Source organism: Zymoseptoria tritici, chromosome 7 (assembly GCF_000219625.1).
Source record: "Zymoseptoria tritici IPO323 chromosome 7, whole genome shotgun sequence".
NCBI lineage: Eukaryota > Fungi > Ascomycota > Dothideomycetes > Mycosphaerellales > Mycosphaerellaceae > Zymoseptoria > Zymoseptoria tritici.
Genome location: NC_018212.1, coordinates 87,250 through 104,411, shown reverse-complemented (window position 1 = coordinate 104,411; position 17,162 = coordinate 87,250). Strand labels below are relative to the sequence as shown.

General features: G+C 51.1%; 5 protein-coding genes across 5 annotated transcripts; 1 reads left to right on the top strand and 4 right to left on the bottom strand.

Annotated features, from left to right (window-relative positions):
* Positions 1-4,153: 4,153 nt before the first annotated feature.
* Positions 4,154-4,663, bottom strand: MYCGRDRAFT_94226 (uncharacterized protein; the record flags this gene model as incomplete). The annotated part of the gene is made up of 1 exon (XM_003850522.1): positions 4,154-4,663. The coding sequence occupies one exon, from the start codon at positions 4,661-4,663 to the stop codon at positions 4,154-4,156; it is 510 nt and encodes a 169-aa protein (XP_003850570.1).
* Positions 4,664-5,601: 938 nt separating this feature from the next.
* On the top strand, positions 5,602-6,519 carry MYCGRDRAFT_86704 (uncharacterized protein; the record flags this gene model as incomplete). The annotated part of the gene is made up of 1 exon (XM_003851257.1): positions 5,602-6,519. The coding sequence occupies one exon, from the start codon at positions 5,602-5,604 to the stop codon at positions 6,517-6,519; it is 918 nt and encodes a 305-aa protein (XP_003851305.1).
* Positions 6,520-7,475: 956 nt separating this feature from the next.
* MYCGRDRAFT_94224 (uncharacterized protein) lies at positions 7,476-8,842 on the bottom strand (the record flags this gene model as incomplete). The annotated part of the gene is made up of 3 exons (XM_003850521.1): positions 7,476-7,708; positions 7,762-8,533; positions 8,627-8,842. 3 exons carry the CDS (start codon positions 8,840-8,842, stop codon positions 7,476-7,478), a joined length of 1,221 nt encoding a protein of 406 aa, XP_003850569.1.
* Positions 8,843-10,009: 1,167 nt separating this feature from the next.
* Positions 10,010-12,769, bottom strand: MYCGRDRAFT_94223 (uncharacterized protein; the record flags this gene model as incomplete). The annotated part of the gene is made up of 4 exons (XM_003850520.1): positions 10,010-11,106; positions 11,260-11,773; positions 11,861-12,361; positions 12,485-12,769. The coding sequence occupies 4 exons, from the start codon at positions 12,767-12,769 to the stop codon at positions 10,010-10,012; spliced, it is 2,397 nt and encodes a 798-aa protein (XP_003850568.1).
* Positions 12,770-13,882: 1,113 nt separating this feature from the next.
* On the bottom strand, positions 13,883-16,933 carry MYCGRDRAFT_45599 (uncharacterized protein; the record flags this gene model as incomplete). Its single annotated transcript, XM_003850519.1, has 1 exon — positions 13,883-16,933. One exon carries the CDS (start codon positions 16,931-16,933, stop codon positions 13,883-13,885), a length of 3,051 nt encoding a protein of 1,016 aa, XP_003850567.1.
* Between the last annotated feature and the right edge of the window lie 229 nt (positions 16,934-17,162).

Below are 17,162 nucleotides of genomic sequence, written 5' to 3'. Positions count from 1 at the left end.
AATAAGATAGCTAAGGAGATATAGTTATAATACGAAGAGTAGTTAGAAGGGCAATTAAGAGAGGTTATAAAGAAGAAGGAACCGCGGTAATTACCTTATTAATTTAGTAGGGTCTTAGCGGAGTTTAAGAGGAGGATAAGGTAGGATAGGTTAATACCGCTAATCCTAAGCTCGAATTTAAAGCTACGCTCCTTCCTAAATAGGTAACTAAATTACTAAATCCGGCCGAATTCTTAAAACACCTCTATATAAATTAATAGTATAGATCGCCCTACTACTTCTATATAGATTTTACGTACTTTTATACCTAAATCGTTCTCTCTACCGCCTTACACCCCCGCACTAGCGCTAAATTCATAACCTTATATCGTCTACCTTTTACGTTCTTAAAACCTCCTTCCTTCCGTAAACAACGTACTACCGCCGCCGCCGAGGGGATAGTAGCCTTCCGATACTACCGGTCTATAGCTATACTACTAAGAGTGGCCGAACTGCTACTAGTAAGGCCGGGTCTACGTCTACTAAATAGCGAGCTACTTCTCGAGCTCGTCCGGTTTTACTAATATCGTAACGGTAATACTAGACTTCTATAAATTGCGACCGAGATCCTCTAAGAGCACCGCCTTGTCCTTAAAGCTTAGGTATACTATAAACTCCTTCTCTATTAATACGCCGGTTACTAGCTTAAGGGCATCCTTCTTACGGACTAGAGCCGCTAGAGATATAGCCTAACTAGCTCTAGCCTCGTTACTACGTATCTAGCTATCGACCTTCTCGAGTAGCGGTCGTATAATACTAGTAACGACGTCCTTCTATATAGACATAGCGGCGACGTCTTATATACGATGTATACGCTTCTCTTCCTTCTTCCTAGCTATAGCTTTATCCCTCTTCTTCTTATACGCCTTCTTAGCGCGCTTAGCGAGTATTATCTTCCTATCCGTCTCTAACATCTTATCTAGATTAATAGCGTCCGTGTCCTACTCGTCCGGCTCGTTATCCGTATCCTCGTCGCTCTCTATTAATACTATATTATTCGAATTCCTCTCTTTCGTAACGCTAAGATTAGTAGTAGTCGCGGCTTTATCGCTAGTCGTAATGTCGGTACTAACGAGCTCGTCTATAATCTCGCGGTTAGCCGGCTCGTTCTTAATAAATAGTGTATACTTAGGGTAGTTCCGGACATACTCGTCCTTAACGTCGTCCGGTGCTCGCGGCGGTAATATACTATTCTATCTACTAATGTAGTTTAGGTAAGTTATCTAGTCCTTCTAATTACCCTTCGTCTTCTACTACTTACTCTTACTTAAGGAGCCCTTAAAGTTAATCTTATATTATATACTAATAGTACGAGTAATAACAATATAATCCTTAATCCTCTAATTCCTACTAGGCGTCTACTTAGCTATTCGAGCCTTTAACTCGTATAGCTAGAACGTTACTATCTTAGGCTTTAGTTCCTTAATTACTAGATACTCCGGACTACCCTTATCTTCTTCCTTAACCTTCTTCTACTTCTTCCTACCTTAGCTCTTACTCGGCTTATAGTCGCTCTCGTCGTCGGTAGTACGCTTCTTAGCTAGCTTCCTAGCTAGAGTCTTAGGCGGCATAGTAGTAGTAGTAGACTAGTATTTAATAGTGCTACTACGCGCTCTACGAGATATACGATATTAATACGTATACGCGCCGGCTAATTAGAAGCTTCCGGATTACTAGATATATACTACTTAAACCTTCTCGCGTATACGGACGAGTAGTAAGTATACCTCGCGAGGTACACCGCCGGATACTATAGAATCCTTGTATATATATACTATATCGAGTAATCCGACGACTATTTAATACTAAGCGCTAGATACTATAAATATATACTAGATACTACTTAGAATCCGATATTACTAACTAAACGGTAAGAATTACGCCGAGAATTACGGATACTAACGTAGAATCTACTAGATACTAGCCTAAGTAAACAGGGCCTAATATAGAATCTAAATCTTAAGAGTAGTACATTTAATCGAAGTTTAGGTAGTATAATCTAGTATAGGAGTACCGTACTATCGGAAATCTACCGGAAATTATAATTACTAGACTATTAAAGAGCCGCGGTTCTCTCGGACTAGGTTTAGAAAGCGGCCTTTTTAACTATATATTTTAGTAATTTAACTAGACCTCGTATAATAGCCTACCGATTTAGGATATCCTCTAGTATTCTTAGCGCGGGTACTAACGTATATAAGGAGGAAGTTAGGGTACGAGGAAGTTATTAGCGCGACTTAGTATACCTCCCCTCTTATTATATTATACTTTAGGTCGACGATAAGACGTTCTATAAGAATTCTAAATAGACTGTTTAAAAGAACGTAGGAAAGAGTATCTTTACGAAGCAATTTGTTTAAACGAAAGTATATAGCCGCCGGAGTAGGGGCGTACTGTCGATTACGTCGAATTGTAATACGGCAGCTGCCGATACTACATTATTCATCGTAATCTCCTTCCTAAGATAGCTAGCCTATGACGCTAATAACTTCCTCGTGCCCTAATTTCCTCCTTATATACGTTACTCGCTCCGGACGGACATGTTACGGTCCGATTCGTAGGGAACCCACAGCCACTCATTCCTTAAGCGAACAAGGATGTTCTGAACGATTACTGCATGATCAGAGTGATCAGTGATCGAGTAATCAAGAACGAGATGATCGGTTTGATCAGGACAACACGCCAAGACATGGCACTATATAGACGACGCTCTTTACCAGTAGATAGGAGCTTCGTGCTCAACTCAATATCACTTCTCCAAGTGTACGTTGCAACCAGTGGATCAACCTTCATTCACAACCAAACATTCCGAGCAATACCTCCTAGGCCACCCCTGTGACGAAGGGCTGGATCAACCGCAACAGGACACTACTGAAGCTCGATGAGCTAGCACGCTCTCGCGGAGCGGAAGGTCCTTGGATAGCTTCGCGGAACGGGTGCAGTCTCTAAAGCGTCCCCTATCTATTCGTCGCGGACTACCCCTTGCACTGTTCCGCTGGCAAGGCTCTGCTTTCTAGCGTTGAGAGCTGATGCAGCTCCTTGTCACGGCAATGCGCGGTCCGACATAAATCCGCGGAGTCACGCACACCAACCACGGGCGTTCAGGATCGCGAGTCTGCAAAGGTGGCACACCTGGAAGTTGGCAGCGCCTTTGTCAATTGGCTAACTTAGACTATTCGCTTATGTATGCTCCACCGCGCTGCCAACTTCGCGGCGTGCCAATTCTGGATTGGCCTGAACAAGGGTTATACGAGAAACAGTATCCGAGTCACAAGGTGACTGTATACCCGCCTTCGAGTTGAGACGTTCGAGTTGACGAGATCCACGTGCAAACCCCGGACACCATTGCTACAATATACAAACACTGCCGGACGACTTCTGCAACGAAGAACTTAGTTGGTTCGCAAAAGATCCGCCTGCGTTCAACTCCCATTCCCTCTTTTTACTTCTTTCCCTCGCTTCATCGCTTTCACTTCGCAGTCTACGGAGCCGTTGACAATGGCTCCAGTTATATGGGCAGTCGACAAAATCCCTGGAAACGTACGGTCACTACAAGTTATTGGTGTTCGCGTTACAGTACATACGATCGGCGCCTTGGTCCCGGGCGGACAACTCAGTCAGAACCACTGGACGATCGAGCTCCTTCTGTCGAGGGGTTGCGTTCGCCTCGATATGACGCTCTTTAACACATCATCCACTACCGATTTTCGTGGGATGCTGAAAGTCTCACCCTTGGACTATCAGCTGTCCGTGGGTCATGTTGCCCATTTCGATTACGAGGTGATAGGCACACGGACAGTGGAAAACTTCCTCTATGACATTACGGCCAACGGAAGACATCGATACAATATGACAACAACTGGGGTTGGCTGCCGCCACTGGATGTAAGTGCCCAACTCTTACCTGCAAGGACTGGCCTGACTCAGGCTAGTATGACCGTGATTCGCGATTGGCAGCGAGCTGGAATGATTAAAGCAAAGTCAACGGGAGGTCAGGACCTTGATGACGTTATTGGCTACAATTGGTCCAGAGGGCAGCGACCAATCCCTCTTGAGGTATTGGATGGAACGTTTTACTAGATCGTGGGTGAATAGCAATGCTTTGCAGAGGAAACTCAAACTGATTCATCCTGTCGGCTAGGCGAGGGCGGAACCAAATGCCGTGCAACGCCGTACCGGATGTTGTTCTTCCTCACTTCCAACAGATCCTTGTACTTTCTCGACTTCAGCACCTCTTCGTATTCTGGCAACGACTTGAACAAGGCCTCGAAGAATACGGGATCATCGAACTCGCAACAGTTGAGATGCACTGCTTCGAAGGCCCAGGGATAGTTTCCTGCGAATTGCCAGTCTACAAAGCATATCTTGTCATCGGCGGTTTGTATGATGTTGCGAGGCGTGATGTCCATGTGCCTTGATTTTAGTTCATGTGGCTTCAGGTCCAGAGAAGCAGTAGGACACGATAGCGCGAGCTGTTCGTCTAGCCATGTGTTCATCTCGTACAACGTATTGAACGATACGCCAGGGCCACTGTCAGACCACAGGTACCCACGGGGAACGCCGTTGTTCGTAGGAGGCCCTGGACGAGAAGGATCCGGGGCATCGATTGTCTCCAGATGCTTCATGGCGTCTACGACTCGGGGAGCAATCCTTTGCTTGGCATCTTTGGGAAGATCCCGCACTGTACGCCCACGGACGTATTCCATCACCAGGAATCCCACTTCGAAGAAAGATCCCTCTGTTTCAGGATCGATAAAGAAGTCCAGGACGCGAGGTATAAAAAGGCATGAGTCGTCGGCACGGCGATTGTAATACGCCTGAGTTTCGGCTTCTTGTTTGACGACACCAAATCCAAATTTCACCGCGATGCCAGAAAGTCTGATGACTTGCGGACCTAGCTGATTTCGATGGATCCAGATGCCATCACCAGATTTACATCTGGCCGTGACCGTGGATCGAGCACGCTCCGTGAGTGCCAGTCTGTAGAGGTCTTGAATGTCCAGTTCATTTCCTGCTTTCTTTTGTTAACAAGCAAAGCTGAAGTGAGAGGTGAGCAGAGCATTACCAGTGAGCTCGCAAGCTGCTGCTTTCGCATCACACACAGCGGTCCCGGATCTACCTAAGTCTCGGTGGTGCTTTGGCCCATTGTTCAACTTGCGAAAAGAGAACTTCGGCCCAATTCTGCTGAAAGTATCAACCGACAGGATCGACCTGGCACTTCTCAGCAGCAGCAGTGGATTGAGCGACCAGATAACACCTCTGCTTGTTACTCCAGCATTAGACTCCGGGCTGGGTTGGTCATCTGCACTGATGAGTTGCTTTGGGAGCCCCTGTCTGGACATCGGAATGCATTTGCTGATGATGTTGTTCATATTAGAGGCAGGCTAGCCGCCTCGCTCGAAACATTGAAGGCTGCTGGTTTAGCGTGAGGGATAGATCTCCAGCGGTACCTGGTGAACGCGGGCGCTAGAACTACCTTGCCGCCTTTGCTAAGACCAAGTGTCGTCCATTATTCTATTATGCTATGCTAAATACCATGGCCTTCTTACAAACTCTCCCATCTATGTCACTCGGCCGAGATGATGCGCACGATGTCAAATCTTTCCACAGCTACCTGCAAGAATCGAGGTCCATCATCGCACTGGTTGGGGCCGGTCTATCCGCCAGTTCCGGGTTGGCAGTTTTTACCGGAGCTGATGGACTCTGGGAGAATCAAGATCCGTTCTCTCTCGCGACTCCAGAAGCCTTTCGCTCTGATGCTGCTCGTGTATGGCGGTTCTACGATCGCCGACGGCACGAGGCACTACAGGCTCAACCCAACGCTGCTCACTTTGCCCTTGCAGAAGCATCAAGGCAATTGCCCGGATTCATCACCATGAACCAGAATATTGATGGCCTGAGCGAGAGAGCAGACCACCCAGGATCGCAGTTGTTGGCTCTCCACGGAAGCCTGTTCGAGGTGCAATGCACGAACACTCAAAGCTGTGAATACTGGAGGGAGGATTTTACATATTCGATTGTCAGCATGGACAGCCTGTCGGTGGAGAGAGAACATACACCAACGCAGACCCAGGATACCATTTGTCCAGACCCAGAGATCTCGCGTCCCGATTGTCAGCTTCAGGGATTGCCCAATTGTCCAAGATGCAACTCAATCCTGAGACCTGGTGTTGTATGGTTTGGTGAAAGATTGAAAGACGAGGTGCTTCTAAGAATACGACATTCCTTCAGCCAGCCAGAGAAGATCGACCTGATGCTAGTGATAGGAACTGCGGCACAGGTTATGCCAGCAGCTGGATACATTGACGTGGCTCGCGCCCGAGGTGCTCGTCTCTGCTTTGTCAATACAGATAGAAATACTGGGACAGGCGGAAATTTGCAGAACGGCGACTGGTTCTTCGAAGGTGATGCAGCAGTCATAGTGCCAATCTTGCTAGAGCCTGTAACAAGTCAGGGATCACGGCCGCACATTCCCAGCTAGAGCGGCACATCGTCCGCTATCGGGAAGAGAACACCAGCTTCAACGATGATGCCGAAGGTGGTCCGCTAAACCAACGAGCTCACTGCTCGAAGGGCCAAAAATCACCCTCGGAGGCCCTTATAACGCGGTACTTCCCTGTTCACCTCCTCATACTTCCGCTTCCTCTCTTCTCGAAACTTCTCCCGCACCGCATTTGCTTCCTCCAAGCTCATGGGAAAATCTGCAATCCGCGCCTCAATTTCCTGCACCAGCTCCGTCGGCATCTTGAACCTCTCCCAATCGATGCTTTCAAGCGCTGCCTAGCCGTGCACGTCGTACATGTGATTCCAGAACGAATCGCGACTAGCAAGTTGACACGCGTTGCAGTGCGGATGGGGGCAGCTCTGCGGCCAGTCTGCTTCTCGAATGTGACATTTCTCCACGTGCAGGAGCAGGGTCTCTCTGTTCAGCTATTGATGAAGCCGGTTACTCGCACGCAGGTCCTCGCGTCCTAGGCAAAACGGACAGAGCCCCGGCCAAAGCACGGCACCCTGCCTGCTTACTCGACCGCATAGCAAGCCACAATCGTCAAGGTGCAGTTTGCAGTGAGCATCCTAGGCTTTGGCGGTTTCAACGTGTGCGGTACATATGTAACAATGAAATCCGCCTTGCAAGCGCTCTTTCTGGAGGGTACTTCTGACCGCTAGGTGATCGTCCCGCGCTAGTAGACCCGCTACAGCTTCGACCGCTGTGAATATGTCGCAGTCGGTCGTACGGAACATTGCTTCAATAACCCGGCTTCTTTCTGCATCGTAGTGTAGCAAATTCTGGAACACACGCGAGGGCGGCGCTCGCTCAAGCGGTTTTCTAAAGGTTCTTCCTGGATGACTCGCGCGAAGGTCGAACGGGGCTTTCTGGAGGCGGGCAAAATGCTCTTCCCTCAGCGACCGGAGTTGTTTTCTAAGAGGAAGCGCTCGTTAGTCGTGGCGACGGGACCGGGGCTCCGTTAGGGACGATTGCCGCTGCTTAGGAGCTGTTCGATCAATGTTTGACCTCATAGAGCGCAGGAAATCGACCTTCTCCTGATCGGCTGCATGTCCGTTCATAATGGCTTGCACATCGCAAGGAGCCGCCTGTGACAGGTAGTACTGAAAGGTACTTGAGTTCTGGTGGCCCATTTGCCTACAACGTTCGGCTTCGGTCAGCTCCTCTAGGTCAGGATGTCAGCTTGTACAACGAGATATCGTAGCGATCCGGACTTACTATCTAAGCGATTACCAAATCCACGGCGGATATTGTATGGCACCAGTGCGTCGACGTACCCGGCACGAGCACCAAGATCAGATAGGAGTTGTGCAAAGGTGGTGCCTCTCAAAATCGCGTCCTTCGATATTCCGCACCCTCCTTGCTGCGTCCTTCGAAGCACGGGTATTTCGCGCATCTCACAACGAATCCTGAGGTCCATCTTAGTCTGGTGTTCGTGAAATCCAAGTGTTCGAAGATCCTCAACAGTATCGATGCCTTTAAGCGCTTTGTCTTCGATGGCGAGCGCGAGAATCAAGGTCAAAGGACATCGCCAGCGATCTTTCTCTTCGCGGAGGTTCTCGGTCTGGAATGCGCTCTCCTTGCCCCTCCTTCCTTTTCGGTTACGTAGCTGTACCTGTATATGGAATGTGGGAGACGAGTCGTAGATAAGTGAGATGTTAAAGTCCTTCCAGAGTAGTCCTTCGTTAGGCAAAGAACACGCATTCTCGGTGAATTCGCCTGTACGAACGCCCATATACCAGATGCAAAGAATACCCGTGGCGATCTGGATGCGGATCCGAGGATGCTTATAGACAAATTCATCCCGCTGCCACAGGAAGTCGAGGACGTCTTCTATAACCGGCAGATCGGCGAGCGCCTTCTTTCGTGCCTTTGTCGAGAGTCCTTCGGCCTCCCAGAGTTCCTTCTCGATAAAGAACTTCACCTCCTTCTTCTCGACTGGAGAGTAGTCGAATCCTGTAAGCGACGTGATGTCGCGGCGGAGATAGTCCTAATCGCCAACGAGAGTCTGGACAGTAATCTTGCCATCAGGGTCGAGTAAGCCCTTTTTGTTTTTGGCATACCACCACAGGAATGACTTAACCTGGTTAAGGGGTGGAGGCGGCGTCCAGAGCTCTCGTGCACCGGTAGGTTCGTCGAGGTTGACATCGTCCCGCGGACACTGCATAATCTCGCAGAAGTGCTTCCAGTCCTTACGAAGACGTTGCTTCCTCCAACGAACAAATCTGGTCGAGTGCTCGTCCCGATCACACGTCGTCTGGACATCGGCATAGAACAAGTTCCATAGAGTATCTGACATCGTGTCGTGGGCTTCTAGTGTAAGGTGCTTGCGGAGTTCTTTGTAGAGGAGCCGGGCGGTCAGGAGGCAGACAAGAGTGCTGTAAATCCTTGGGTGATTCTATTAGCACCGTGCTAGCAGCCAAGTGAATATCGCCTCGAGATATTGTAAGCTATACAGGAATTAGTCCATACTGTGCCCCGTTATGTGCTGTGATGTAAGCAACCTGGGACCGGGTATTCCATTCTGTTTCCCGATCTTCGACGACCTGTTTCTAGGCGACGGACTGGGTGCGAAGGGACGGAGAAGAGTCAAACAAGGTGGGCGGACGACGGACGTGGCAAATGCCAGGTCTCACCGTCCTGAGACCGCGTTCCGCGCATCTGGCGACGGGCGACCGGATATCGGTCGAGGCGACACGAAGTTCGTCTGGCTGATCGGATGGGAAGCCGATTTTTCATCTATCTGTGGTCGTATGTGCTTGAATGACGATATCCTACGTATATAACCCCTTGCAATGGTCTTCTACTATCATTTTACTGCCGTCGTTTCGATCTCTTCACTCCTCTTTACACATGGTTTCCTTGGTACGCGTGTGGTCAGTCACGGCACAGCTGCGCAATTGAACTGTTTGACAGAGCGCACAGAGGATGCAAGGCCTTGCAAGAAAGTAGAGCTACCTGGAAAAGTAATGAAGGCATGGTTGTCAAAGACTGCGAAGTATTGGGTTCGAATTTGCTTAAGTATTCCAGCTGTTCTATCCTACCGAAGTGCGTTGAGCGATATCATCATCATTGTCAGTTCGTGTGTTCGTTATGTACATTGCTAGGCCTGAGTACGGCAGCGGTCCGAGTGACCTTGGCTTCCATTCATTTCCCGTCCATGCCTTCGCTCCCTGTCCAAACCCAATGCTCCCGTCTTCCATTGCCAATCGTTCATCATCATCGTCATCATCATCATGCCGTTATTTCCTGTCCAAAGATCTTCGCGAAATGGCTTCCACTCTTACATGCCATCTGTCATTCACAGTCCCAAGTCTTTGCGCTTGCTTGCAAACGCCTTCCACCCGTCGTCAGTCTTGAATTCTGTCGGTGCGAGCAGGCTTAGTCCTTCTAGCGTCATGGTCGCTGCCGACTTCCACGTGCCGTCTGCATATGTCTCCGGCACGATCAGAAGAGCTGGCCTGTTCTAGTCAGCGGCCCCCTCGACCATGCGCCGGTACTCGCGCCCTTCCGGGTCGAACACATCGCCATGATCGACGACGCTCGGCAGGCCGTGCATCAAATTGATTTCTTCCTCCTTGTCGATCTCTGCTTGGACGTCTTGTTTCGCATAGTGAGCAAGCAGCCAGTCGTCTACTTGCTCGCGCGAACACCACATTGTCTTGATGATTTCCTCGACGGCTTTCTCGGCCATCTGTTTTGGAGTCAAGTCCGACTGAGTCACTCTCGGCTCCCGCCCTTCGACCATTGTCGTCGCGGCGCCTGATGTATTTCTGATGCTAGACCGCTTCGAGGACAATGCTTTGTAGATCTCCTTTGCCAATGGCAGATTGGTCCCAGGTCTCCTCTTCAAGAATCCCGGCAGACCCTCGCCAGAGCCGATGGCAGCGCCGAACCCTGGTGGCGGCGTGGTGCCGGCAACAACGTGCTCGGACAGTGCAAATTCAAGCAGAGCCTCGGACTGGGTCGTACCAGCACGCACGACCGGGCCTTCGTACTCCTCTTCGATGAGGTTTGCGCACGATACTGGCAACCACAATCGTCTCGGGTCGGTCAATCGAGTCATTAGCTTTTTCTTGCGAGTTGCGAGACCTTCCTGTTCTTTCGTGGTTGGTGCTCTGAATAGCGTGCTCTGAACCGGCGTGCCTTGATCCGGTGACGAAATGGACCGGCTGACTTCCACTCGACGATCATGTTCCCACGGAGACAGGTACTTCGTATTCCATAGCGAAGTGTCGGATGTCAGAGTTGAAACGACAAATTTGGTCTCGGACACTTGCTCGTTGACGAACCGCTGAGTCGTAAACAGTCGAGAATTGTCTTCGTACAGTGGTATGCCCGAGGTCTCCTTGAACTTTGACAGCATTTGCTTGAACGGCCGCGGTGCGGGCCAGAGGTCCTTGGTAGCATATCGCTCCAAGCAGTCAGCAGTGAGCTTCACGTCATCGTTTGCCATAAGTTGTTCGAAGGCCAAGTTTTGGCCGACGACATCGCCAATATTGTACGCCATGGCACAGTCGTCGTTCTGCATGTTAGGGCCACCCAGGTTCTGGTAGAAGCCACCTGGCAAGCTATCAAGCGCGCTGAGATCCATGCAATCTTTCATCCAGCTCACAATTGAGAAGAGACGGTTGTGCTGCAGCATGCAGGACAGGAAGCCGGAGTAGTTGAATCAATATCTGTAACCGGTCCAATGCAACTTCTCGATGTGCAAACCTTGGAGTCTGCAGAAGTGATTCAGCAGAGCGGCGATGTCGATGTTGCCGGTTTGGCAGGGGCAGGACATTCCGACGTATTCTGTGCTGCCGGCATGAAGATCGCACGGCTTTTGCGACGACGGGAAAGACAGATCCTCTGGCCGCTCTCCGTTGAAGAACGGACTCTGGAGCTTCCACGTCGGAGTGACGTTGTACTTCACACCCCGGTATGAGGTGTGGGAGAAAGCCTCTCGCGGTGTCCCTTGGTAGAGATGGGCAATCGTGTTGTTCATCACCGTGAAGTCCGACTGCAAATTCCACCACAACTTGCAGATTCTCGCGTCGAAGATAACTTCGCTGAAGAGCTGGTAGAGGGCGGGCACAGTCTGTTCGTTCGGGTGCTCCATCATCTGTAAGACGTTGAAGATGATGCAGAGGTGTCTCCCAATCGCGATGCTGACCACGGAACAGAGCTCCTCCACCTCGCCAGAATCAACCAGAGCTTGTTGCCCCCTCCGGTCCTTGTAGAGGACCTTTTTTTCATCAAGTTTTTTGAACTCGAAGTCAACTGAGCAATATGGCTTCAACGTGCCGTCTCGACACTGATCGGAAACACGGACCTTTCTCTTCTGACCGGGCGCGAGCTCCATGGCTTTCTTGAAAATGTCGAGTGCCGCAGGTAGCTGATTCGCCTCGTTGACCACGATCGTCATCACATCCATGCGCTTCATGGGAGAACGATCGAGATCCAAGTCTTCCATGGTCGATTTTGGTCGATGCTCGTTGAAGCATGACACCTTTAGACCGCCAGGGCGCTTCTTCCAGGCCCATACCATTTTCTTGATCTCCAAACCATGGAACTTATCGCCAGATAGACCATCCGTCATCTCCGCTTTCGTGCTCAGTAGATATTCGATCAGCTCCTTGCCAGACTCGTCAGGCATCAGACCCGAGAATCGGGATTGAATCGGCCCATCACACGTGGTCTTGAGCAATGAGTAAGTGGGTCTCGTCGTGGCACCAGCGGAGGCCAGCAACTCTCGGAGCTCTCCTTCGGGCGTGATGGTAGCGTAGACCGCGATCCTAATACCGAGCGCATGCGCGATGATCCAGTACACTTCCTGCCTTGGTCGAAGGTCCGGACAGTCGAGAAGGGAGAACAACTCGCGCCCAGTGCGGTCCCTGAATCACACTTCTTGCGCAAGGTATTGGAAGTGCAACGGGTGCGCCTTGTTGGAACGCACGCGGATCGCAAAGTTTAATACCGCTTCCACGATGGCACCGTGTCTTGTCGGGTCTCCTATCAGCATGCGTGCTAGAGCGCGATACAGAGTGTATCCATCCGATTGGGCGGATGGCTGGGCATATGTGATGCCATCTGCGATCGCTTCATCATGCACTACGTAGTATCGATGAGAGACTTCGATAGTCGGTGCAACACCAATCGAGGGGCTGGTCGAGCGTCCAGTGGATCCTTGACTCTGCGCGTCGCTGGAGGAGGCTTCCGGCGATGCACTGGTTGGTGCCATGTTCAACAACACTTATTCGGAAAAGTGTCTTGTCGTTGTATCGTTCGCTTGGAGCGTCGCCGTGGATGAAAGGAAGAGAGTTCTGGAAGAAGGGAAAGGAAATAAGAGCTTTTGGATGCGTGCTAGGAAGCATCTTGAAAAGATACGTGAAGCGACACACTTCACGAGGCGATTGTGTCGTGTGGACGTGAATTGCATAGCGCGTATGTCCAGCCTCAGGCAAGATGGCAACGAACAAAGGGGCCATTATCATTTCGGCTTCCGTTGAACAATGCCATTCACGAGGAGGGTGACCAGAAGGCGTGGTAACGCATCGCAAAGAAGAGCGGAAGCGCTATGCAGTCGATCCAGTGATGCTTGGCTAGTCGAGGAGGTGTTGGAGGGAGTGTTGACCCCTGGGAGCTGGCTGCCGGTGATGCGCGGACTGATATGCATATCAGCATCGCTGGATATCGATCGACGTTGCTTATACTCGCCGCCACGGGCCTGACGAAGATATCTGCCATAATGTGTGCGACTCGCAATTCGAGGCAATGATGTCCTTCCGACCCCCATCGAGGTGTGACTGGCGGTCCGGAGCCGGGTAGTGGTCGTGAAGGCCTGTCATCTCAGGAGTATCCGATCGTGTGGTGAATGTGTATACTTGCCAGTGTGGTGAGTATAGTATATGAGGGCACCGCCTGAGAAGCAAGGTCAACGAGGTCGGTGTGGTCCCAAGCGGACAAAAGAAAACTTCAAGCAGGAAAGGAAGATCAAGTCGAAACCCCCCTGAACTCATGCCCGCAAGGAATCCTTTGTTCTAGGAATCCTCCAAGCGGGACGCAGCAAGCTGCATACGTCTTTGTCGTTGGACCTTTCCCTTGCAGCCATGCTTCAACAATTGAAACCAGAGACAAGACACTCGTGTTTTAGCTAGACTGCTGTCTTATGTCCGGACCTCCAAGAAAAGAGTGGTCTAGGGACGATAAGACTAGCCGCCATGAGGTTACAGGCCCGCATTGTGCAACGATCGCAAGTAAGCCAATGACATGGAACGGAGACTTCGACCTGGAATATGTCAACTATCATGTCTCATGCACATATTGGGACTTATCCTTCCACCGGCAACTTTCATCACAGCTGCTCCACGCCTTCGATCAGCTTCTCCAGCTCCCCTGCGGAGGCTCCATTTCCTTCGTTGAGCACTCCGCCCAGGACTCTCGCCAAATACCCCAACCGCCTTCTGCCTTCTTCCAGCTCCATCTCACCACTTCTCTTCCCCGCTACTTCGAGCAAACTCTTCGGCAGTCCCGCCAATCTCGCCACATTCAACCCATAACTCCGATGCGCTGTACCCTCTCCAACCTCGTAGAGGAACGTGACATTCTTACCGCCTGCTTCATCATCTCCTCCATCTTCCGTGAAGCGCATGTGCACATTCTTCACATCTACACCCTCAGTGCCCCACTTCTTCTCCACTGCCCGCGCAAGACTCTGGTAATGCGTGATGAACAGCGTGAAGCACTTGATGCGCTCCACGACGTCCACCAGCACGGCCTCCGCAATCGCCACACCATCGTGAGTGCTCGTACCTCGTCCCAGCTCATCCAGAATGACCAGACTACGAGGTGTAGCCTGCTTGAGAACATCCGCCGTCTCACCGAGTTCGACCATAAACGTACTCTCACCTTTCATCATATTGTCGAATGCGCCCATGCGAGTGAAGACTGCATCGAGGAGTCCTAGGCGTGCGGACTTGGCAGGAACGTAGGATCCGATCTGGGCCATGATGGCAACGAGGGCAATGCTGCGGACGTATGAGGATTTGCCGCCCATGTTTGGACCGGTGATGAGCAGGGCGCGGGTTGTGTCGGCGGAGAGATGAATGTCGTTCGGGACAAAAGCGTCGAGTAGGATCTGTTCAACCATCGGATGGCGAGCGGCTTTGATGTCGATTCCGGGTTGATCGCTGAAGGTTGGTTTGCAATAGCCGGGTTGAGAAGCGACAGAGGCAAGCGAGAGAAGACAGTCGAGTAGAGCGAGAGATTGGATGCAGTCGCGGAAGGGCTGGTACTGTGCAGCAATCTCTGTGAGCAGGGCAGTGAACGCAGCATCGCATGCATTCGACAGAGCTTCCTTGTGCTGGTCACGTTCGCGGATGAGTTTGATGACCTCTGGAGCATGGAAGCGCGCGACCTTCTTCGTACTGCTGATCTTGACCCAGGACGCTGGGACGTTCTTCAGCATGTCTTGAGGCAATTCGATGAGGTAGTCGATCTCAGACACCGTCACATAACTGACTTGCTTCCTCTTCAAAAGTGTGGCTGCGGTGGCCTTGAATTCGTTGAGGTCATGTTCCACAGCAACAATGCCGCATTTGTGATCTGTGATGTCTTCCGTTTCGTACTCGTCACGGAAGAAACCGTACTTGTCGTCTGCCCTTGCTGCCTGGGCATTCATGCGATTCAGATACTGCAAGACGTCGTCTGCAATGCGCGGCAGCGAAGCAATCGCCTCGTTGATGACCTTCGATTCAAATCCAGCAGCGTCAGGAGATGTCACAGTCGCATACTCCTGTGCAATCATCTGCAATGTCTGGAGTAACGACAGGAGTTCCGACCTGGAGCACTTCTTGTAGTAGATTCGAATGAGTGTTCTCTCGAGGTCGTTCCTGATCTTTCCCAGAAGACTTGTGATCTTGTCGACGCCCAGACGTCCTGCGCCATCTTTCAGCTCCTCCACAGCGGCCAATCGCTCGTCGAGTCTCTCCCGCTCTAGCAAAGGCCTGCCGACCCACTTCCTCAACAGTCGCTGCCCAAACTTCGTCTGTGTCCGGTTGAGAGTCCAGAAGAGACTACCATTCTCAGTCTGATCCGTCTGGTTGCGGTAGATCTCCAGACTTGTCAGAGTATTGCCGTTGAGCAACATGTGGGATCGTGCGCTGAACGATTGGAAGCACTTTGTCAGATCGAATACGTGTTGCAAGCCATAGTCGGTGAGATGTGTGATCATCGCAGAGAGACAGATTGTGGCGTTCTCGGACAACTTGTGGACCTTATCCAGAAGTGTGCCCTTCTCCTCTGATGCCTCTACTTGCGACGGCGTCGGACCATCGTCTTTCAGTTTGTCGGCGTAGAACTTGGTGATGTGGCTGTACGACATCGCTGCCATGGTCTTCGGCTTCTCAGCCCGCTCAAGTCTGGCATCGTCGCCTCCTGAAAGATGCTGCACGAGCTTCTCCGTTGCCTTGGACACCTCTCCGACGACAAGAAACTCGCAAGGCGAGATGTGCAGCAATCTGGTCTCTAGCTCACTCCGCATCCAGCCATCCTCGAAGTCATCGTAAATGATGTCTCCCGTCCCAGGCTGCACGGCGATGAGGCCAATCTGGACCTTCTCGTCGGAACCAGCGCCTTTCGGATAGCTCTCTGTCAGACACAGCAGATGACCTGTTGCTGGTGCTCCATTTCCATCCGGACCTCCTCCAACCAGTCCATCTTCGTCATCGATATACGTGCCTTTCGTGTACAGATTCGTCAAACCTCGCTCGAATATCTTGCTCTTGTTGCTGCCTGCCGCCTTCAATGCCGCTGTTTCCAGCTGTCGTACGATACCAACTTTGTGCCCAGCTGACACCAGCCGTTTGACATGTACATGCAGACGGTGGGTCGGGAAGCTGGCCGAGGCGAATCGATCGAGATGTGCTTCGGAAGGATGCTCGTCGAAGCGATATTTGCCAGGAATACACATGATCGCCAGCACTTTCGCAGCTATCCGTGCATCTTCGCCGAAAAGGCGATATTTGTATCCCGCTTCAACAATGAGCAGAGCGTCTGGGTGCTTGCGTTTGAGATCCACGACTTGTCTCTGCAGGGGCGTGAGTTTGTCTTTGCCCTTTCTCTGCACCGGTGCTTTCTTGCCCTTGCCTTTGGCTTGTGTGGGCTCGGCATCCTCTTCTTCGTCCTCGTCTCCATCCTCGCCAGCTGCAGCTTCGTCCTCTACGAAGCCATTCTTTCTCTTAAACTCGGCCAAGCTGTCCGGTCTCCCCAAATTCTTGACGAATCTTTCGTGCAGCTTCGCCTTCCTCTTCTTTTCTTGTTCATCGTCTTCCTCTTGTTCCTCGTTCTCGTCGTTGGCAGCTGCAGGATCGCTAGAGAAGGCATACTTCGAGGTTCGTGCAGTCATTCTTGGTGCCCGGCCAGTTCCGGGTGAGGCTGCGGAGATTTGCTCAAGTGCTGATCGCGCACCATGTGCTGCGACATCTTGTGGTGGGCTGACTTTCCGTCGTTTCGGCGCGGGCAAAACCTCATCATCTGCGTGATCCTCATCGTACGTAGCTCGCTTTGTCAAGGTGGAGATTCTGCTCGTGCCATTCCGAAGGAGGTCGTCGTCGTCCCCGTCACTCATGAACAGG